This window comes from Falco rusticolus, chromosome 7 (genome assembly GCF_015220075.1).
Source record: "Falco rusticolus isolate bFalRus1 chromosome 7, bFalRus1.pri, whole genome shotgun sequence".
NCBI lineage: Eukaryota > Metazoa > Chordata > Aves > Falconiformes > Falconidae > Falco > Falco rusticolus.
In genome coordinates, this window is record NC_051193.1 from 13775760 (window position 1) to 13799900 (window position 24141).

General features: G+C 40.4%; 1 protein-coding gene across 1 annotated transcript in view; it reads right to left on the reverse strand.

The window, feature by feature from the left end:
* The window catches only part of SH3GL3 (SH3 domain containing GRB2 like 3, endophilin A3), a 58871-nt gene extending 44884 nt beyond the window's left edge, over positions 1-13987 (reverse strand). The window contains exon 1 of the mRNA XM_037394437.1: positions 13793-13987. Coding sequence (XP_037250334.1) covers positions 13793-13837 — 45 coding nt within the window. The 5' untranslated portion in view covers positions 13838-13987. The remainder of the gene's footprint in view (positions 1-13792) is intronic.
* Positions 13988-24141: the final 10154 nt, after the last annotated feature.

Sequence of the window (24141 nt, forward strand, 5' to 3'; positions counted from 1 at the left end):
ACCACTTAGATGATACACCATGAGAAGTAATCAAAAAGGCAAGCAGTTACTATTTTAGATCACAAAATAAGTAATGTCCTAAAAGAATACATACAATCTTCATAAGCAAACTTCTTCCACATGAAACTAGGCTTTTCAAAAACTATAATTTTTCACATTTGGACAATTTTGACTAAAGTATCACAGAAAGTGACAACATGAGTTCATAAAGTTTCACTTTTTTTTTTTTTTTTACAAAATATTTTCATTTTCTTAACAAATATAATTTTGATACAATCAAAAAAAAAAAAAAAAAAAGGCAATTCCCAGAAGCATTACTACTTTTGTGCAAGAGTAGCTATATTTACTGCATCTTTTCCCCTTGTATAAATGAACTTTTTGTTCAACAGATAAGAGTGAACTATACAAGTGTTCTGGCTGCTTCCCAAATGTGCTGATAGACAAAGAGGTGCTAAGTGCAACGTTACAGATCTGTTCTGCAAGCTATCAATAGCACAAGACTTCTTGGTCTGAACTTGTTCATTCTTCTTTGCAGCAGGGTGCAACCCCACACAGAAAAGCCTAATTTCTGCAATCCCACACTAAACTGCAAAGAACTCAGGAGTATGACAAAAACTAATGACAAAGCTCTGAAGAGTGTTTCCAAAAAGATAATGTCAAAAAAGCAACCGAAGAAGCAACAAATAAATCTGATAAAGAAACTGTGTAATTCAGCCTAGACCTCTGACAGAGTCAGCAAGCCAGGGCAGCGCTGCCCAGGGCAAGTGTCATTCCACACAGCGAATTCTTAGTTCTAATAGCAGCGTTTGCTCAAACATGTTAAGTCTGGAAACTGAAGGGTAGGTTTTGCTTTCTAAGAATGTCTTGCAAATATATTTTGGGCAGAGGCCATCTATGAGGAGTTTTTCCTGTCCAAAGACTTAAAGATGGTGGGGGAGGAAACACAGGTTATATATCTGTTCACTATATTTATACATAATAATGTAAGTACTATTATCAATTTCAATTTACCCACAGTAAAACTGGGGCCCAAAACTTTCAGAGGCAGAGAAAGGTAAGAGAGTTCACAACTATACGTTTTCGGGATTTTTAAATTTCAATTCATTTCAAGATTTTACTGGTATTATAATAACTGGAAAAAATATATACATACTTCAAACTGTTGTGCAGATTTTGCATAAAACTAAAACCGCTTTGAAAAAAGTCCTTTTTTTCACCTTTAGAAAGAAGCTAGAAATAAGAAAAACATTCTTCTACCACAAACTAGTTACATCCAAAGAACCTGCTGAAGCCTAACAACCTTGCACTCAACCACAAATGACAGCAGCACATTGCAAACACCTGCTTCATGTGACCTGTGCAGACCACAGCTCCTAGCCCAGACGGACACAGCTGTGACTTCCCAACTCTCTGGCAGACATTTCCATGGGTAATTTCATGACTCTACAGCAGATAAATCCATGAGATCCTGACTTCTGAACACAGATTATATGTTTCATCACACTAATAAATGAGAACACATTGTCTTTGGGAAATTAAGATTGCTTTGCGCTAACACAGACATTTTAGGCTGGGCCAAGTTTTCAATTGGAGATGCTTCTGTTTCCCTTTCTATTTGTGCTACCTTATTTACATCCTTGTTTTACAGATTATTTGGGGGGCTCAGTGAAGACATCAAAGCAACCTGACAAGAGCAGACTATAATGTTCTCAACTCACCTCAAAATCTAGTGTTCACTGCCTCCTTCAACTGATTTCAGTGACAGGACTGAACTAAGCCTTTAGTCAAAAGCTTTCTCATGTCCCAAATACATTTTTGGTGAATCACAGGAATCATAAGACTTCAAATGGAAACTGTCTGGGTTTTTTTCCTCACCACCTAAATAGATCCAGAATACAGGCTTTTATTATCTCAATGAAAGTGCATCGTAATAAACCAAGAATATCTAAATGGAGAAAATCTGAAGTTTATCACCATATAAAATATCCCAGTGACTAAACACTCAATTTACTAATGTATTAAAAGGAAAAGAAAAAAAAAGAAAAAAGAAAATAAATTGCAGAAATTACGCAAGATCCACTTTGCTGATATAAAAGGCTACACTCCCTCTAAGTGTATGAGAGAATCACAGAAAAAGACATTCAATTGAAAATACAGTCTGAGCTCTCGTGTAATTAAAACAGTGTTACATAATGGAAGGGAAACAAAGGAATCTTTCCAAGACAGCATATTGAATGGCAGCATGAAGTTGGGACAACTAACTTCTCTTTAGAAGTTATGTGTGCAATAGCAAATGGAACAGAGAAAACAAACGGTCAGAGACTGGAACAAAACAAAACAAAGCTCACACAAATCAATGAAAAGTAAGAGTCAACTTTCTTCACAGCATATTCATACAGGTAGCCAAAGCCAATCCGTCACTATTTTCTGACAGTTTTCCTCACACAAGTAAACATTCTCCCCAATCTGTGTCACAGAACAGGTTTGCGAACTGCACACCTGATTTCTTGAAGAATGAGGTACAGAAAGAAGCTCCTGACGCAAACACGAGCGGCCAAAGTGAGTTTTCTCTTGCTTCTTACAGGTGTCCAAAGGATGAGTACCTCCTTCACCTTAACTGCCAGTACTACACGTACCCACAGGGGCAACCACCCACCATGTTCCAGCATCAACCATTTACAAGTCTGGCATTGATCCACTTTTGGGTTTATCCATGCCTTCAGCACCTTTGTGAGTAGCGCTCCTGCACCTGGCCGACTCAGAATAAGTGAAAGCAGTAACCAAACGTACAGTTTGAGAAAAACCTGTAGAGCATAACTACCGATAATATGTATCCACTAAAGATGTATTTATCTTGGAGTCTCTTTTGCAACATATTTCCTCACCAAAGGTACTTCTGTAACCAATTATCTTCCTGCCTGAGCTTACCATACACTTGTGCTCATGCATGTCCCTTTCCTACTGTTTACCACAGAAGACTTTCTTCCCATTGAACTAAAATACTGTGACAGACACCAGCACAAACTTACATCACACAGTACAAGGAAGGGAAAGTCCCACTGAGGAACCATGTCAGTGGTCTTTGAGCACATGGAGAGCTGTAGGACAGACCAGAGAAGTGAAGTTGTTTTGCTTTCTCTAGCCACCCCCAGCAAAAGCAACCAACCAACCAACAACAACAACAAAAAAGCTCCACCTCTTACACCAATAAAGTCATTTTCAGTGGTTACTACAACTTACAGAGAAAAAAAAACCGGTAGGGAATATTGAGATGCTAAAGCCATAAAACTATAAACAGCTGTTCTTAAAGGTAAGTTAACAGTTGCTATGCCCCAGTACCTCCAAGCAGCCTACATCAACAGCTGAATTCATCCTCACATCTTTAAAAATCTTACTGTTTTCTTTGGAAGGGATTTCTAGACAGCAGACTGGAACTGCTGGTTCTGAATTGACGAAAAGTTATAGTCTTTGATTAATAATTTACTTTAACAGGGTTTCTTCCCCTCCCACCATGCACACATCCAGAGTGACCCAGATGCCAAGCTGGCAGGTGCTACATTCTCTGTAGGAAAGGGAAAAGCACTCCCATGTTTGTGGCATTATCTGACCATGCAGATGGCACAGGCACAACATTTCACTTTCTAGCTCTCTCAACAGGACAATGAAAGAAAAATTTCATAATTTTTGAATCAAAACAGTGACCTTCTGACCTCCAATCCCACCATATTTATGGCACTAAGTAAATTTGCCCACACACATGCTTATTCTCTCTCTGCTGGAGAGGTATCATTATGTGAAAATCCTAGTTTCTAAAACATTGCTTGTCTGTTCCAGAGGGGTATTAAAAATAGTAAAGTTAAGTGAAAATACCATGTTCAGCCCTGCTGAACCTGGAGTCAGTGGAATTACAGCACATTTATATAGAAGGTTTCATCCAAACTCATCTCTACGTTTCATACTTATCCATACACCTTATGCAAAATAAAAGAGAATTAAAAAAAAAAAAAACACAAACAAAACCAATACAAAACGTGACACTGTTCTTCTACACACCTTTCCAAACACCAACAGAGTTTGAAAGCAGAATTTCTGATGACTGGACATTGGACGTATAGTCTGGAAACACATAACCTACTTCCCCCGCTTTTTCACCTTAGATCTATAACCTGACTGCACAAGAACAGAAACACTGCCAATCATAGAAAACAGAATTTTAGAACCCATTAATCTCCTTTGAGTCCTGGGTTCTTAAAATCACATTCAGTTCCTAGCCAGGCTAATTTCACTGTAGTCGTTGCAGTTCATTAAACACAGGTAGAGTATCAATAATGTACTTTAATTAGGGTAGTACAGAAACAGAATTAATTCTCATCAGAGGCTTAGCATTGTCCTTTGAAGAGAAAGCATGTAAGGCCAAGTTATTTTTGTGTTTCACATAGACAGCTGCTGATATTTGAGATGTTGCAGAAAATTAACTGGTATATTCTCCCATCAATGTTTTTAACTCAGTAACTTTAATAACAGAGATCTGTACACAGTGATAGGACACTAGTGCTCAAGAAAATAGAATTGAAGGTGTAATGTGACATGTGATTAGCCCTTGGACTTATTAAAAGCATTGTTAAAGCCTGCATCTTCAACTCTCAACTAGTCATGAACTCCAGCAGTGGCTTCCTTTCCATGGACAGGAAAGCGACTAACAGTGAGAACACAGCTCAGTACAGAATTAGACTATCGCAATATACTGGGGTGAAAGTGGCATTAATATAAACAGAAGCAGTTTGCTGTTAACAATACTGTTCTAAGACAAAGTCTGGGGTTTATAGGGTTCTTACAGAAAGTATGAAGTTATTTTGTAACTTGAATTACATATGTGCATACAGAAAGCATTGGTGCCTGGATAGCACAACAGATAAAACATTATATTAAAAATGCTTCTGTTCCTCAGGAACAGTTTGTGCTGGAACGGACTGCAGCTATATGGCGCCACTGAATATACACAACGTTCTTATCTTAATAGGAAGCAACACCCTCAAGTCCTTCTCCTCAATCCATCCTCTGCCCAGCCTGTATTCGTGCCCTTGTATAAAGCCCCTCTCCAGCTTTCTTGCAGACCCCTTCAGGTGCTGGCAGGCAGCTATAAGGTCTCCCCAGAGCCTTCTCTTCTCCAGGCTGAACAACCCCAACTCTCCCAGCCTGTCTGCACAGGAGAGGTGCTCCAGCCCTCTGATCATCTTTGTGGCCTCCTCTGGACTTGTTCCAACAGGTCCATGTCCTCCTTATATTGGGGAGCCCGGAGCTGGATGCAGCACTGCAAGGCAGGTCTCACAAGAGTGGAGCAGAGGTGGGGGAATCGCCTCCCTTGACCTGCTGGCCATGCTTCTTTTGGTGTGGCCCAGGATATGGTTGGGCTGCAAGCACACATTACTGGGTCATGTTGAGCTTCTCATCCACCAATACTCCCAAGTCCTTCTCCTCAGGGCTGCTCTCAGTCCATCCTCTGCCCAGCCTGTATTCGTGCTTGGGATTGCCCTGACCCACATGCAGGACCTTGCACTTGGCCTTGCTGAACTTCATGAGGTTGGCACAGGCCCACCTCTCCAGCCTGCCAGGGTCTCTCTGGACGGCATCCCTGCCCTCCAGCGTGTCGACTGCACCACACAGCTTGGTGTCACTGGCAAACTTGCTGTGGGTGCACTCGATCCCACTGCCCATGTCACCAATGAAGATGTTAAACAGCGCCAGTCCCAATGCCAACCCCTGAGGAGCCACTCATCACTTGTCTCCACTTGGACATAGAGCCCTTGACCGCAGCTCTGTGAGTGCAACCACCCAGGCAATTCCTTATCCACTAATGGTCCATCTGTCAAATCCATGGCTCTCTAGTTTAGAGAGAAGGATGTTGTGCAGGACAGGGCAATGCTTTGCACAGGTCCAGGTAGATGACATCAGTTGCTCTTCCCTCATCCACCAGCACTGTAACCCTGTCATGGAAGGCCACCAGATTTGTCAGGCATGACTTGCCTTCAGTGAAGCCATGTTGGTTGTCACTAATCACCTCCTGATTTTCCATGTACCTTAGTATAGTTTCAAGGAGGATCTGCTCCACGATCTTGCTGGGCACAGAGGTGAGACTGACTGGCCTATAGTTCCCTGGGTGTTCCTTTTTTCCCTTTTTTCTCCATGTCCTGGGTAACCAGGTCTCCTGTTTCCTTCTGGAGAGGGCCTACACTTTCCCTAGTCTTTCCTTCATCACCTGCATACCTACAGAAGCTTTTCTTGTTGCCCTTGATACCCCTGGCCAGATTTAGTTCCATCAGGGCTTTAGCTTTTCTGACCTGATCCCTGGCTGCTCTGACAATTTCTCTGTATTCCTCCCAGGCTACCTGTCCTTGCTTGCACCCTCTGTAGGCTTCCTTTTTGCATTCAAGTTTGTCCAGGAGTTTCTTGTTCAACCCTGCAGGCCTCCTGGCATTCTTGCTCAACTTCCTCTTTGTTAGGATGCATCGCTCCTGAGCTTGGAGGTGATCCTTGAATATTAACCAGCTTTCTTGGGGCCCTCTTCCCTCCAGGGCTTTGTCCCACGGTATTCTACCAAGCAGATCCCTGAAGAGGCCAAAGTCAGCTCTCCTGAAGTCCAGGGCAGTGAGCTTGCTGCATGCCCTCCTTGTTGCCCTAAGGATCTTGAACTTCACATATGCATGGGCACTGCAAGCCAAGACTGCCCTTGAGCTTTCACGTTCCCCACCAGCCCCGTCACCTGTTGGTGAGAAACAAAGTCCAGCATAGCACCTCTCCTTGTTGGCTCCTCTATCACCTGGAGAAGGAAGTTATCATCCAACCACCCCAGGAACCTCCTGGACTGCTTATCTGTTGGAGTGACAGCACAGCAGGGCCATATTGGGGTGCGGAAAGTCCCTCACAAGACCAAGACTTTGAATGTGAGTCTGCTCCTATCTGTCTATAAAAGGCCTCCTCTGCTCAGTCTTCCTAGTCAGGTAGCCTGTAGCAGACCCCCACTGCAATGTCACCTGTCCCTGTCCCTCCCTTAATCCTGACATATAAACTCTGGGTCGGCGCCTCAATCCACCCCAGAAGCTCCCTGCACTCCAGCTGGTCGCTGACAGATGGTGACACTCCTTCCTTGTCTCCCCTGCCTGTCATTCCTAAAGAGCCAGTAACCTTCCACTCCAGCACTCCAGTCATAGGAGCTATCCCACCACTTCTCAGCGATGCCATTAAGATCGACCGTACGCATGCACATCTCTGACTCCTCTTGTTTATTCCCCTTGCTACCCGTGTTGGAAAAAAAAAAAAAATCTTAATGCAATGCTGTTGCTGTGCTTCACTTGCCTATTTGTTTTTCAGCATTGCAGGATTCTCAAGAGACTGCACTGCAATATATTACCCAGCATGTGCCGCAATGACTCAGGCAACAGCATGAGTTAAGGATGGAGTGCCAGCTCTCACTCGAACTTTCAGTGTGCCTGTGCAAAACTATTCAGCAAAGCCAAGAATCTATAAAAGGAGATGCGTTCAAGGAGAAAGTTCAGCTTCCTTTCCATTCCACTGCACTGTTTCATATTGCGATGCCATTCAAACTTTTATATAAAAAATATTTTATGTGTAAAATATAACTAACCTCCTTCCAAATTGTAGCTGCATCTCTGCTACATTCCCAATTTACAGCATTACAATCCATCTATTGCAAGCTTCAAGAGCTGCACTGTTGGAGGTTGCAGAGGCATATGATTGCTATCTTCTGCTACTTTGTATGCCGACTGAAGCACTCAAAGTTTCTTTTTCCTGCAGTAATGCCTTATTGGCAAGGTTCTGAGCAGGTGATAAATAACAATCGCAAATATAACTGTGAACCCAAATCTTGAGAGCTAGTTTCCCCCTCCTCCCAGCTCCATCCCATGTATTTTTAATATTGAAAATCACCATCATGCCACAAAGAACTGTCTTCCTATTTCCTACTTATTAGCCCAAAACTTTGATCCCAGGAAGCAAGCTTCAGTGTAAGCAGGATGGGCTGCACAACCAGAAGTCACGCATGTAATGCAAAAGTGAGTCAGCTTCACTAATGTCAAAGGAAGAGGGGTGAAGCACAGATTATGGTCCCCTCACTGCACTCTGCCTCTACCCCCCACCCCAATCCATGCTGATCTTTGCTACAGGACCATGTTTCCCTCCCTTTTATTAATAGTTTTGCTTTGAAAGAAAGTGCAAAATGAGGAGTTCTCCTTTTGCAAGCACTAAGATTTCCACCAAAAAAAACCCCAATAAATACTCCATGAACTAACAAGTCTTCAAAGACTTACACAAACCCTCAGCTTCTCCTCACATCATAGGAATTTCAGATGAACAGTATATAAACGTTATAGTTTTATAATTACTACATTGCATAACAACAGTCTCCAACCATGACACAAGTAAAGGCAAACAATACTGTCTAATTAGATAACTACATATACATAGGTGAATGTTATTTTTTGTCCTTACCAATGGCTGAAGGTTTACTCTCCTTTCTCTAACATACATAAGAAGTATAATTACCCATTTCAAAAAATCTCAGAGAATAAATTAAATTCTGGTGTCCTTTTCACCACTGTCCTACCTCCACAATTCTGTAAAATTTGCAAAAGAGTACACTCCATTATCTAATCAAAACTAGAAACAGGACAGAAGTGCACTCTCTACTAAGCTCTGAATCATGCCCCATTCAGGTGGGATGTGAAAGGGCACTATCTCTAACAGATTGTATGGTAACAGCTTATAGTCCCAGGAAAGAAATATATCTGCACATAGTCGATAGTTTCTTTTCATGTCTCACTGGCAAATTTAGGTTCTCTTTGTATTAAGTTTGTCTCTTCCTCAGTTTACCAAAGTACTTCCTTTGCTAGCACGCACTCGTGTAAATAAAGTTTTTGCATATTAACTCAATGTCAACATGGACTTTAAAGAAGGCTTAAGTATTATGTCCACGCTAGTATCATTCATCTACAACATAACAGAAAAAAAATAATAGTCAAGAGAACAAAAAAAAGTCCACACCAAAACCCGATCAGAACGCTTATTCTGTCTGGGGAACAAGGAGGTCTTGATTCTGATCTGGTCCTTGTTCCAACAGATTGGATCAAAATGCCACACAAATCAACGGAGTAAAAGCAGAAATATGGAAGAGAATAACAAGCATCCCTGCAATTGCTGGTGATAGCCAAAAATATTAAAAAAAAAATAGAAAAATAGAAAAAAGCCTTTAAAAACATGGCTAAAAAAAGATGTGGTACTTTAAAGACAAATGTCATTCAAGATATGCAAGAGACGAAAGCACTGGGCATCTACTTTATTACACTAGGTTAAATCACTTTCAGAAGGCAAAAAAATTTGGAACAGATTTTGGTTGTTTTGGTCCAAAAATCTGCTTATCCTTAGGCTCTATCTATAGACAATAGAGCCAGCTCCTGCTTCACTCTCTCTTGGAGCCTCTCTTTCTTCACTGACAATAGGAGAACATTTAAGAAACCAGTCTACATAGGCTAACAATAACTGTTGATGCCTTCATTACAAGTAAGATATTCACAGTAATTGGCAGCCATATATTTCCTCAAAAAAGTATTAATTTCTACTACCACTGAGAAGCTAAGCCTAAGAAATATACTATGAATAAGTTGATAATGAAACTTCACCCACAATTAATTTAAAAATACCAAACAAGCAGAAAAACACAAAACATTAATTCAAAGTCAACAGCAGATTTCCTAGGCCAGCATCATGGCTGAGCTTTCAAAACACCCTGAGGGAGGGTGGTTCTCAGCTCACAAGCATCCAACTACTTTGAAAAAAAAATCATTTATCTTTACACCAAGAGACTAGGCAGGCTGCAGTTTAAGAGCACAGCAGAAATTGTAATAGCATCTGCCACCTATTACGGCTTTCTTACTCTCTGTGCTTACTGCTTTTCTAAACAGAAACACTACTCTAAAAATACTCTCAGTATACATCAGAAGACGCAGTCCTCCCACCATCTGGGTTATCCCACATGCACAACCACCATGAGAACAAGGCCTACAAAAACAGTAGGCAGAGGTACACCCACCTACATCAAAGGTTTCAAACTGAAAACAGGAAAACAGATGTGTCACAGGCTGAAAGTGACAGGAGACAAACTTTCATCACGAACAGAACTCCCTGAGGATTAATTTTAAAAATTCTAGTTGAAAATACATTAAAAAAAAAAAAAAAGTTGAATTCCATGAGGCTTGCACGTGAGTTAATCAGCTCTGAGATACAGCCTGCCCTCACCAGCCAGTGAGAGGTGGTAAGATGCCACATGGGTTCTGCTTGGTATTTCATTAGTCAAATGAGTTACACTCAAGGGATCATCGCTGATATGAAATGGACAGAATGGAAGCAATCCTCATCCCAGTCCACTTGAGTGTTTCAATGTAAACTTATAACCTAAATAAGAAGCATAGTAAAGAAAATTCTAGTGTACCTAAAAGCTGTTATCAATTACATAACAGATATATAACCTTTGGGTTATATGTAAGCTTTGGGTCTATCAGTTCCATGACACCAGGGGAAGCAATTATTAGGGTACAGATAATGGAGCAGAATTGCAGCTTTATATATTGGAATGCATAGAAAAATAGTTAAAACGTTACTAACTCCCGGGTGCAGACTTTACTGCAGTGATTCCAACAGATGCTCATAACTCAAAAGCTGTCTTCTGAATCTCACTACTTAGGTGAAAACCTATACTCGCATGCTATTTTCAGTGGGGAAAAGAAAATACAATTGGGTAAAAAATTCTAGGAGAAAACCATCAGGAACACTTACTGTGAATTAATCTATTACAAACAGAAACATGGTGACTTTTTACTACACCCACCAAGTCTGCAACAGCATGTCATGCCTGATTTTGGTGAGGGCTTCAGTGATTACAAAGTTAGCTGCTGACCTTTTATAAAGCAAACACTTATTTACTTAACTGTAATTTTAGATAAACAAAGCTGATACGCACCAGACAAACATGCCAGAAACCACAACTGCATGTATAAAATTGTAAGTATTGTTTGGTTTTTTTCTGGGGCTCTCTAACCTTGGAATTTAAGCCTACACACAAAGCCGATCACTGCTAGTTAACACAAGAGCTGCAGGTAAAGACACACAGAAGAGGCAGGCTTTTTACAAACTGAAATGCATTTCTTTTGCAAAAAACAGTTCTGCAACAGTTAGGCAGTTGTTAGTACTGCCTAAGAGTACACAGAGTTATAGAATACCTCAATTTATTGTATTTCACTTAATCTTTCTGTAACTATGTGTCTATATTATTCTATACTTCAGTTGGAACTGTGGTTTATTTCAGTTGAACAGAAGTCCATTTTAGCATGGAAATAGTATCTTTTGAAAATATATGGATCTTGTCACTTCTTTGATATTTATTCACATTTCTGAATGAACTGTTAAATACAGACTGTCTTAATCCACTGGCTTCACCTTTCAGATTTTTTGTCTTTAGGTTCTGTCAGCCTTCAAATATTATTCTTATTCCTTAATCACATGTCCTGGCACAAGTCTCCTTCCCTTCAGTATTCCTCAATGTCCTCTGGGAAATTTGCCAGTTTTTGTCATCTGCCCCCATTCTCCTTTGGGAACACTAAAGGAATTAATTTCATTCTTTCCCCAAGCAATGCCTGTCTCTGCCGTTAACAGTTACCCTTGGCATCTCTCATCCATTCAATACACAAAGGCACATGTCTCCTTAAGTGATCCTACAGTATCAGAGATTTAATAAACATTCTGTTGCGAAATACCTCTTTCGTGCTTTGCATTTGCTTGTTTTAGCATTTTGTAAAATAATTTAACTGAAAGATGGAGTGACAATATTTCCATTTTGCACATTCCACTTCACTTTTGTTAGTTTCAACAACTGTTTAGTGTGTACGTTTATACTTATGGGCATACTGTGCCTCTGTGTGTCAGAGAAACAGATCAGCTATTCGGATCTGGATGTTTTGATCGATGATCTATATGCTATTTCTTCTGTTATTTTTCCACTACTACTTTGCCCAACATCTTATCTGAATTCTTCCAGAACGAGTTCTTAAGAAGTGTCTTGTGTTTCCTCAGGCAACGAAAAAAATATCCAATTCCAGTACCTTTTCCTGCACGTTAATTTCCTACTAAACAGAATTTCTTTTCCTGAAGACTTTTTCAATCAACTTACTTTAAATTCCTCACTCAGTCCTGCATTTGAAAATAAGTGGAAACATCACCTTTGACCTACCCTGAGAAGAATATTATCTGATTTATGCACTGCAGTTCCATATGGTAATGAATACTGGAGGTCATACCACAATATTTCAATAGATGTACAGCCAACTTCAATATATTCTGTTGTTCTTTTTTGCCATTATTACTGCCTTTATGAGATCCCATCCCCACCCGCCCCCCTTTTTATTTTTAATGTTTACCTTACATCTGCGCAGGATTAAGCAACTTGCACTGCAACCAGTTGCTAGACGAAACAGCACTTGTTGTGGTTACCTCTCTAACTTCCTCAGTTAAATATCTTCTGCTTCTTGAGTTACAAACTCACCATAGCAAAGGCTGCATCACTTACCAGCATACGCTAGGTGCAAAACAAGCCAAAACCTTTTATAAATTCTCCTTGGATTTGTTTACCGTAGATGTCCCACATTTTCGCAAAGAAACAGGGAAAGTTAACTAAAAGATACAAATTCATGCCATTTTTCAAGATCAGTACATAACAAGAAAGAAAGAACACTACTGAAAATAAACATTAAATACAGATATTTAGCATCTCTGTGCCCAAAGTCTGCACTCTGCATTTGGGCTGCTGACGAGCCAAATCTGAGGGAGGACCTAGAAAGATGACAGCTGAGCACTTCGCAAACCTTTATTTTCTCCACCCTCCCCAAGACAAGAGCAGTTGTCCAACCTGGCTGAATAGGTTAGAGACAGTAGCTTCAGCACTACCATTACCGAGAGCCAAGAGAAATACAGCTCTTTGAGGCTTGGAACAAGCAAGCAAAGCAGCTGAGAGTTCCAAACACCTTCAGTGAGAACCCCACTGCTGCCGCTTCCTGAGGCTGCTGCACCAGTGTGGGGCTCTGGGGCAGCACTACCACGCTACGTAGCGCCATCAGTCCACCTGCTTGACAGAAAGAGGTTTCTCTCTTAAAAGAAATCAGCAAAAGTATTAAAGAGAAGCATGTTATAAAAGAGAAAGGAGGAGAGGAAGAGGGCAGGAGATGAAGGCTCACCCAGGAAAAGGCAAGAGTACAGCATCTAGAAAAGGAGGGAAAACTCTAGAAACACATGATACCCTCTGTAGGATAAATACATGGTATACCATGTAGGATAACAAACCAGCAGTTTGTAGGAGAACCCCACCAAGAACTCTTTAGGGGAAAGCTAGTACCCTACAGCCTGTACGTTTGACTAAGGCGTCGGAGTACAAACACACACACACCATCAAATAACAAACACTAATAACTAAAAGAAAGACCTGAAGCCCCCAAGGGAAGAAGGGAACAGGCAACCTCCCCGGTAAGGAGCAACACCGGAGGCACCGACGCGCGGGCGGGCCCGGCGGTACCGCCCCGGGGTGCGGACAGCGATGCCGCCCCCAGCAGCAGGTCGGGGCACCCGCTGCGCCTTGCGGCGGGCGCGCAGCCGGGCCCGGGCGAGCCGCCCATCAACAGCGAAGCCCCCTCTAGGGCTCTGCCTCCGCTCCGGCCCCGGGACCCGCTCCCCTTACCTGGCTGGCTTTGTGAAACTGCTTCTTGAGCCCCGCCACCGACATCTTTCCGCCGCGGCCCCCCGAGGCGGCGGCGCTGGCCGGGCCGAGCGGCCGGCAGGTCCCCGCGGCTCCCGCGGCCGGCCGGGCCTCTCGCTGTGTCACCCGCGCCCACAGCCCCGGCGCCCCGCGCAGATGGAAACATCACCTTCCAAGCGGGCTCAGCGGCTGCCGCCCCATTGGCCGCCGCCGGGGCCCATGCAAATGACAGCACCGGAATCGCCTGCCCATTGGCCACTCGCGGGGGCTATGCAAATGAGAGAGCTGGCAGGCGCCCACGCTGCGCTGTTACATGGAGACCGCGGCGCAGGGGAAGGCGGGCGGGCGGCCTGCGCGGGGGGCGCTGCGCCCGGCGGGGAGGGTCGTGCCGCGCCGCGGGGACCCGCCGCTGCAGCGTGGGCGTCCTGCCCGCCGCGAGGCTCCGCGAGGCCTGCTAGCTCTCCCTTTTCGGCTGGCTGGCATTATTTCTAATAAGGCTCAAATTTCTCCTTTTCTGATCTCGTTTCTTGTGTTTCCATGTAGCACCTCTAGTGGAGATCATTGATCTCGGATCTATTATAATACATCGTAATTCAACTGTAGCTTTTAAGACATGAATGCTCTTGCAGTGGTCCAGAGCGTGTCTCGTTGGTGCTGTGCATCAGAACAAAATCCACTCGGTAGTTTGACTCCAATGCTGCATTTATGCTCCTCAAGGTTCAGAAAGGCACAGTCTCCCACCAGACACCTCCCTCTTGGAGGAGTAAACATACTGGGGAGAGCTACACTGCTCGGTTGTTACAGGATGGATTCGTCGTTATGCTTAAACGTCAGCAGTGTGCGATGCAGGTATGGGATGTGGTTATGCCCCTGCTGGTAAAGCCCTTGCAGGCTACACCGAGATTCTGGGGAAGGCGTGCTGTGACAGGCTGTTCCATCCTGGCTGTTAAGGTCACTTGGGAGTTATGATTCAGTTGGAGCTCACGCATGGACCTGGGAAGCAGCTTAGAGAGAACCTTTGCTGGCTGCAGCAGGGCTCTCAGTGTTACTCACTGTCGTGCTTACTGCATTTTTGGGAGGGTGGGAGAGAATGGCATTTCCAGACTATGTTGAGTTACTTCTTTAAAATCACAAAGAGGACAATGGCAAAAAACAAAAGAAGTTTCAGACTAATTGTCATGATATAATATGGGAGAAATGAATCACTGTCCCACCTGTTAGAAACAATTACATACCACTATGAAATGAAGTGTAAAGACAGACGTATTCAGAAGTTCTGGAACTTTTACTGGCTATTTACTTGACAAAGGACTGCCTGTACAGGAGATGCAGAAGAGACAAGAGAAAGCAAAGAGGATATCACCAGTGAACCTTTGCTCTGGAAGACAAACTGTAAGGTGAAGTCCTGCCAGGTTTTTGCACAGAATAATGTTTGAAAGAGGTCTGCAATCACCGTGCTACCTGGTGCCACCTGTGCTGAGGCAGCCTCTTTACAAGTACATGATTACACCCCAGGCATGGTGCCTGGTGCTGATTTCAGCACCAATTTCTCCTCCTAACTAAAAACAGGCAGCAAGACGTTACCTGTCCAGGCCAAACAGTATGGCTTCATTTAGTGATGCATTTGTAGAGATCTCAGCTGAGAAAATAAGGCCTAAACCAAGAAAACAGAGTTCCATAAAAGGTGTTAAAGCAACCTTTTAGTGTACCATGGACTTAAGGAGAGAAGGTGGCTTTGTCTAATCTTTGGCTTTAAGAAAAGGAGGACCAGAAGCAAAGAAGGAAGGAGTTTGAAATAAGTCACTGCAGAGGGGAATCAACGGATAATGGAGTCACTGTAGCTGTTAGCTGTAAAATTTGATTAGATAAAGAACTAGAGTAAGGCTAGATGTCTACAACTTCCTTTTATTTTTTTATCCTGCTTGTAACCCAAGGGTAGCAGCTATGTTGCCTCTGCTGAAGTGATACAAGAATTTGCAAGTGAGAAATGCCCTGTGGAAATTCAACTTCATAGCCTAATTGCTTAATGATACAGACAAGGTGAAAACCTGGTTAGTGAGTCAACTTGAACAGTCCAGGTGTTAACGATATGGTAGAGACACCCTGAAAAAAGAGACTCATATTCAGTTCAGATATAAGCAAAAGTTTTAGCTTGTAGTCAGTAATATATGCCGGCTAAGCAATATCTAAGAGCTTTACAATCACAGACATAGTTGTATCTCGTGGAAAAAAGGGATTGTGATTTGCTGGATGATATTTCTTAAGTTTTTATGAAAAGCTACTAATTCAGTCTGTAAAATAAGGAAAATCAGAAATAGTACAAAGATTATGGGAAGTAGTTAAGATAAATGCTGACATGATGGAAAAAAAAAGGTTCTATTAAAAAGAACTGTTATAAGCAGAAGACAGGCCAGGGCATACTACTACATGGGCATAGTGAGAAAAGCTTCACAGAGTCTGGGGAAGATGGGGGTTTCAGGGCCAAAGTTCTAGATAGCTGCATATTTAACCAATCACAGTCCCACTACTCAAAAAATCTCAAAGTGGATGAGAACAACAGATGATGGCTCCAACATGTTACTGTTATTGAGTCAGATGTGCTAAAAAGGACAGTGAAATTTGTACAAACTGAGAACTAACTGGGCTCAAATCAAGGCAGTGACTAGAAAATACTCACTGGCTACTTGTATGGGAGAACTGGGCTTTAAAATTGGTCCTGTGAAATTCAAACAAGATAGATACTTGGATAAATAGATAAATCCATAATTCACTTGGATTTCAGTGTGGCTAATACTATGTAAAAAACACAAGCAGAAACTCGGTCTGAAGATGTGGCAAACAACCTTACAGGCATTTGGTTTTCAATGAACAAATTACCTTACATTTAAGAAGAGCTGAAATTGCAATAATAGCCATATGAAGTATTAGGTTTTCAGCAGAAAGAAAACTAGAAATATTTCAAAAATGATCAAGAGGCTTCTTAGCAGTTGAAATTACTTGGAATTTTAAGACAACTACATCCATGTTTGCATGAATGTCTCTTCAAAATAATGAGAAATCTGTTGGCAAAATGTGATCTTGATCTTTGGTAGTTATTGCCACAAAAGAAAACATCAGAAACGGGGAGGAAAGATGAGTTTGTGATGAAATTCTATTAAGTTGATTCTGGGCCATGCTGACTACCTAAATAAAGCATTTATTTATTCCTTAAGGCTTAAATATTCAGAACAAGTTACTGTGCATCAGCTTACCTTGCAATAAAATTCTGTATGTGGCATTAGAAGGAGACTTGATGTACTAACCTGATTCAGGACAAGAATAACTACATGGGAAACCAGGCTAATTCTATACGTGGCATCAGAAGGAGACTTTGGATGTATCCACATGATCCAGGACATGAATAACTACAGGGGAAACCAGCCTACTGAGTAATCAAGTTATTGCTTACTAAGGCCAAAGGGCATTGAGAGAAATCTATGAGAGACACATAAAGGAGGTTTTCATCTGTAGTTGAATTAGAGATTAGCAACCCCAAATTCTGGATTCATAATAGAAAAATAAATGAGAACTACACATGAATTCTCTGCATATTGGGGAAGTCTGATTTCCCAGACTTCACCTTCAGAATACTGGCTATGCAGAAGAGCAAGAGCAAAAAAAAACCCAAACCAACCAACCAACCAAAACCAAAAACCACAAAACCAAATGCTTACATTTCTACAGGTTTTTCTGGCTTTCAGCTTGAAAAAAAATAATTGCTACATCAGAAATGGTACATCCACAGGATTGTTGAATAGGATGGAAGGGGTGAAGAGTTAGACAAATAAAAGTGAGCAATACTCTCAGGCACAGATGTGATAGCCGCTATTGGTCCATAACGACTGTATGTATTCAATGACAGTGCAGATTACCTGGTTAGTTTTTCATATGTTAGTTGTCAAAACTCTGGTCATAAGCTGTAGCTTTCTTGGTCATAGGAAAAGAATAAATTTAAAAACTAGTGCTTAGAAAATAAGCATTCTGAAAAGGTGATCCTCTCAGAAAATTATACAGTTTGAAAGAACAGTTGGCCAATACTCTGCTCTACCAGAGCAAACTTGTAGAAAGGTTTAAGAATAAAGCAGGCTCACATATAAGTTTGTGTGCTCTTCTAAAAAGGTGGGAGTTCATTTGGTTTGACAATTCTAGAAAAAAGTGGGGAATAATAAACTGAATTGACACTGATGCTTAAGTATTGACCCAAGTAAATGAAGTAATGTATAACAGTGTTCCAGAGTGAAATCCAGAGGACTACAACACTGGATAAAATTGCTCCTAAATATCATCCATTTAATTATTTTCCTGGTTTCAGCTCCCAGGTTTGATGTTGCAGGACAGCCTGGGAGCTGACACTAGGAAAACAATGCCAACAGCAAACTACCCCATTAACAAAGTCAGAAGTTAATCCTTCTGCAAAAAATGCCCAAAACAGTAAGGACATCTCATGAACCTGTTTTAGCACCCTTTCTATATACTTAAATGAAACAATTACTTAAAATTAAACAAAAAAGGGGTTTTTTTGTTTAATTTTAAGTAGTTTAATTTTTTTTTTACAACACAAAAAGAAGTTGGTGATATGAAAATATGTTCATGTATACAGGAGCAGGCTAACGCTATGGTTTTGCTTCTATAACGTAAACAAGCAATTCTGCATATCACAGCACTTTCCGTGAAGATAAACTAGCTCAGGCATTTCTGCCATGGCTTTGCATAGCAGTATGCATTTCATAAGAAAGGGAAGAGAACAGTCAGTCTTCTCTACGCAGCCAGCAGTGGCCAGAACTTGGAAAGCTCCCTGTTCCACACGGCTGCTGCTGGCAGTTAGAGCGGGAATATGTGACCCTGGGGCCGGTAGACACTCTGGCTAACCTACTTCATTTGTTTAGGATGCTTATGTTTGCTCCCCAGATCTCCTAATTAAATGTAGACAGCGAATTATTTTTGGCATACATGATTGTTCTTCTCAAGCTGACTTTCCATATGTGTTGCTTTACCGTTATCCAGATCTTTGCTTCTTGTCTCCTGTGTTTGTATTCCACATGCTTCTCCATGATCCTGCAGATACCTTCTGTCCTCACTTTCCTAAATCTCTCGCTGTTGTTCTGCAAGTGTCAAAAACAAAACAAAAGTTTGTTAGGTCTTACACCATTAATTAATAAATACGGTTCTAATTACCTGTTTCTTTTTAAAAGACATACAAACATTTTAGATTAACTCAAAATCTAGATATAGATTTTTTTTGAAGTTGCATATGTGTATACTATAAGTAGGTAGCTTAATTTTGAAAATTCAACAACTTACTTTTTTGTGTATGCAGCTCTGTCACACTGCAGCTTGTAAAAATTTTTGCAAATTATACTATGTGGATGGACTACTGAACAGCTCCTACTTGGGGATCTTGTAACTTTTACGTGCCTATGTTTTTTCTGGTAGCAGTAAAAAAAATTAGGTTTTATTCTTGACATATACCTAGGCACTTACTGCTCGCAGACAACTCTAGGCTGTTCAACAAAAATGAGCTACACGTGTAAATCAGAACAAAGATGTGAATATCCAAAATCACTCTACAATGGAGAAAAATCTAGAAGTAACAGAGTATTAGTTAGTGCTGTTCTTGGATACCCACAGCGTTTTTATTTCCTCCATGGTTGAGATTTCTAACTTGATAAACCATGGAAAAAAAACTGTAGGATGTTTTCCTTTGGGTAGGTCTATTTGTCCTAAATGGAAATATTTCAGTTTTCTGACCAAATCATAACAGACTTCATTTAAACTTCAAACCTCATCACTTTCAATACAGCATTACTTCACACAAGCCAAAGACCTTGTTTGCCCACTTAAGCCTCTCTTCTGGGCTGTATTCCCTCAAGGGACTACATCTCCCTGAATGCAAAATAAACTGTAACGTGAAATGAGTCAATGTAGCAATGTGCAGAAATGTTGCTCTGATTTCAAAAAGTTGCACCTGAGTTTTGTCCTGCTATTTCACAGGTGACAAAATAGAGCTACTAATTTTATGCAGCAGCTGCCTGTGTTCATCAGAAAATGATGACATTCTCATTGTTGACAATGCCAGCACAAAACTTGAAAGTCAAATGTTGCTAGAAGAGTAACGCTAGCTGCAGGAAGGTGTAAAGGATATTCATCTTCACATTAAACTACTGTATCATACATGGTGAGGACTGTTTCAAAGCAGAATGTTGTAGCACTCTGGCATAAAATGGATCACATTTATTGTTTGAAATCCAATCTAGAATATCATGTTACTGCTCTTCAGTTACAGATGAAAGCTTTAAGTATAATCTTAATAAGTCTTGGTCTTTATAATGATCCTTTTCAGTGGAAAAAGGACATGCAGAAGAACAACATGTGCAGTTTTGTTGCTTAGATAATGCAATGCACAAGCTTCTTTTATGGTAATTTATTCAGCTTTATCAGGGAAAAAACATAATCAGCAAGAAATCTGAGTAAAAATCTGAAAGACCACAGACTGTATGTAACAAAAGGAGACAAATGGTAAAAAATAAAGCAAAAAATCCAGTGGTTTATCTTCTTCATATATAAATATACACCTAATTCAATTTTAACTTGCTTCATATTACAGGACAGAAAGTCATATAAACTCTGTGACACACTGTCCTTATATAATACACAATGTGGACGTTTCAAAGAATTTGACTGATGTTTAAAAGCAATTTGAATATCAGAACATATCTTGTAGCACGTTTGTGAATATTCAGACATACCTGACTTTAACAAAACCTTTACAGCATGGATGTTGTTTTGCTTTCAGTGTAATTTAATAGGTCTTTTGGGAACTGCCATGTTTGAACATCTGGGAATCATCACATGTTGTCTGTTGATCAATGAGGCAACAGGAAAGGCATGATGTGACACAGATGTTAAATATGGCAATACTCCATAGACCAACTGGATCACAAATGGGAATGATCAGACTTTGAAAAATCTGATTAAGATTCATTGACTGGATAAAATTCAGTATTTTTTTGTTGTTGTTGGTCTTGAACTTCCTAACTGTTCTGATAACAGTGGGTATTATATTGGTCAAAGAATTATTGGAAACTGGATTATTTGGAGGAACAAAACGACGTAGCTGAAGACAAGGACTTTTACTATCAAATACCTTACAGGAAGATGAATACAGCTTGCCAGGTCCCTGCTGTCTCGTCATGAAGATTGATGTCTACTACTGGATAACTCTGCCACTCCTTGTAAAACAAAGAATGCATAAATCAAATTTATTGCATTAGTTTAAGCATCATGGCTAATTAAGTAACTGCCGCTATTACTAAGAAACCTTTTTCTCCCCTCCATCATATGCCGAGAAGAAATAGCATAGATTGATTCCTTTAACTGTTAACCATGAATGCCACCTTCTGGCTGTGTACAGAAACGCCCTTTGAGAGCGACGGGAAAAAGCACAGCTTTCATTCCACTGTTAACAGATAACCATTTCAATTAAATTCATGTTAAAAATGCGTGAAACACAGACATGCCTCCTGTCAGACTTCCTAGCTTCCTTGTTGAAATGTAAAGGTACTCAGCTACTTATTTTCCTAAAGAAATTGTGTAGTGTGAAATAATAAACATACCTGACATTGACTTTCTGAAGAAACAACCTGAAAACTTGTTGTATTTAAAGGTGGCAGCTGAATAAATATCATGAATGAAATTCTGACCTTACTGAAGCTGACAGGACTTTTGCCACTTACTTCAGTGGGGCCCAGACTTTCAGACTGTATTTTTTGAAAGCTGCTCTTGTGAATTTTTTTGGGGGGGTGAATTCTCAAAAGTTTTTAAGGAAGCCAAGCATATATTCTGCGTTTCAGTGGGCACAGGATTTTAAAGAGGAAATTCGTTCTGCAAAACAATGATGGTAAAGGTTTCTGGAGTCGGAGACCTCTCCTTCCCTATGATCAGACCAGATTATCTGTTGCTTTTATTGCTTGAACTTCTCCAGCAACAGAGACTTACAGTTGTTTGGTGTTGCTAGCACAGGTAAAAGCATGTCATATGTACCAGAACATGTTCCTTAAAGCAATCATATTATCACGGTGTAATGGACTCCCAAATCAAAGCAAAATTCTAGTCTGGCTGCTAGGATGATATACAGACAGCAGGGGAAACAAGCCAGAGAATTTCTCTCACCTGGGGAAGCAAATAAGCATTTCTCCAGTGCATGAAGAATATTTGGGCAGACAGTAGCTGAAATCCCCTGCAGTTACAGATTGCTTTATCTCTACTACTGAATTTCACTTATCCATTTTTTAAAAATTTTTTTTTTTTGCCTAGCTATTCCAGCTGCATGATCTCTCACAGACTTAAATTCTCAAGCCATAGTTAAAAATAATTTCAGTGAGTCCAATCCTACATTTAGATATATCAGTGGGAAATCAGTCATCTCTTTGTAGGTTCTTTTTGATTCGGCCTATCAATTTATTTATTGTGTCAGATATAACATGGTACAAATTGTATGCAAGCTGACAAATCACTTAACCCCAGTGTAGACACTGGACCATTTTTAATTTGCCTAATCTGTGATTCTAATATTTTTTATGTTGTCAGCTATGCACTAATTTCAAAGATTCAGTGAAACAGTGTACATTGGAAGAGATTAAAAAATAGTGACAGCCATCGTATATCAATAAGTGATGCCTGGCTTGTTTGGTGAAAGTTTTCCTTACAATTAAAAACTTTCTATCTGAATATGGAAGATACAGAAGGGAAATGATTAATTTTATTATTTTTCCTGTGTATGTTAAAAGCTATGTTAAATGTAACAGGGCTTGATAAGCTGCAAATGTGTGGTTCTTCTGCAATAAATAAAAATTGCCTGAAACATTATCAGATATTTTTTTACTCCCTTTTTTGGAGAAAGAAAACAAAATATGGGGAGTAAATTGAGCTTAAACTATAGCTCTGCTCTTCCCACAGCACCATATTTGCTTGTTTTTCCTGATAGGTCATCTTGCAAATACAACCCAGGCACTGATACAGGGAAAGCAGGTACCCACTTACTCAATCCATCTATATAAATGTCCAGAGTTTGTTATTTTTCTCAGCTGTTCTCTAAGAAATCTGTAAGAAGCCATTTATAACTTTGACATGTATACTAAATTTTGACATATATTCTAGGTAATGGAAAGCACATTGGTGGGTGAATCCCACCTGGTTTTTTTTCCCCCACCTTCAACTTTGACTTAAAAGTTACAGGGCTTCTAAGATGTTTAAAGTACTATTCTTCCCTTTAATGAAGGTGATTACGATCAGGGTGCCACAGAGACAATAGTGTGTGTTGGGTGACTTTGTGGGTTTTTTTAAGGGGGAGGAGGGATTGCAAAGACAAGTGCTCAAGGCAAAGAGGGAAAAAATGCTCGAACATGAAACTGTTCCAACAATTTACTCTAATATTAGTGATACTATCTCCAATCTGTAGATGGCAGTGATCTTCCACTGCCTGCTTCAGGAGAAAGGGGGGAGTGGGGGTGGTGGGGGAAATCCTAAAATTAAACCCACTATGTAAAACATATGTGGGGAAAATAAGTCATGAGGTTAATGTAATTCTATATACCAATCTTCTTTTTAAAATAAAACCTACTTAAAGAATATAGGAAGGTATAACCCTTCACGTAATGAGAAAATACATCATGCCATTTAGAACCTATACATTTCTGTATCGAAGGATTTTGATGACAAATTCCAGATTATCTATGATCAAAACCCTGCACTGGCGTTCAGGACATCTTGTGTGTACCTTTAATACATTTCATTATTTTAAACATGATTATTCAAATTATATCTGCATTTACCCTCCCAAATCCCTTCAGGTACTTAGCTACCTCCTTCATCAGTTATTCAGCAGATCTGTATCATGTGTTTAATTTTTAGCTGTTTTTCTCTTGACATCTGCATTAGTTCACGTTCATTCAAATAAAATGCAGTAAACAGAGTGTTTAAGGCTCACAGAGTATACTTTAGTGAAGGGTGTGGTGTGAAGCCCACTGAAATCAAAGACAGTACCTCTATTAATTCTAGTGGACTTAGAACCTTGGCTCCCAAAATCTACCTTGCTTGCTGACTGACTGGCAGAGAGAATTTCCAAAGTATAACATAAAGTCTAACATTTCCCTTTTGTCACTATTTTCAGTTGTGGTTTGGGTTTTTTCTTAATGATTCTTCCTATGGAACTTTAAAATATGATACTTTTCATGAAGATCAGACTATAAAACTGACAACATTATTTGAGTTCTATTTAACCGTCACATAGGTTT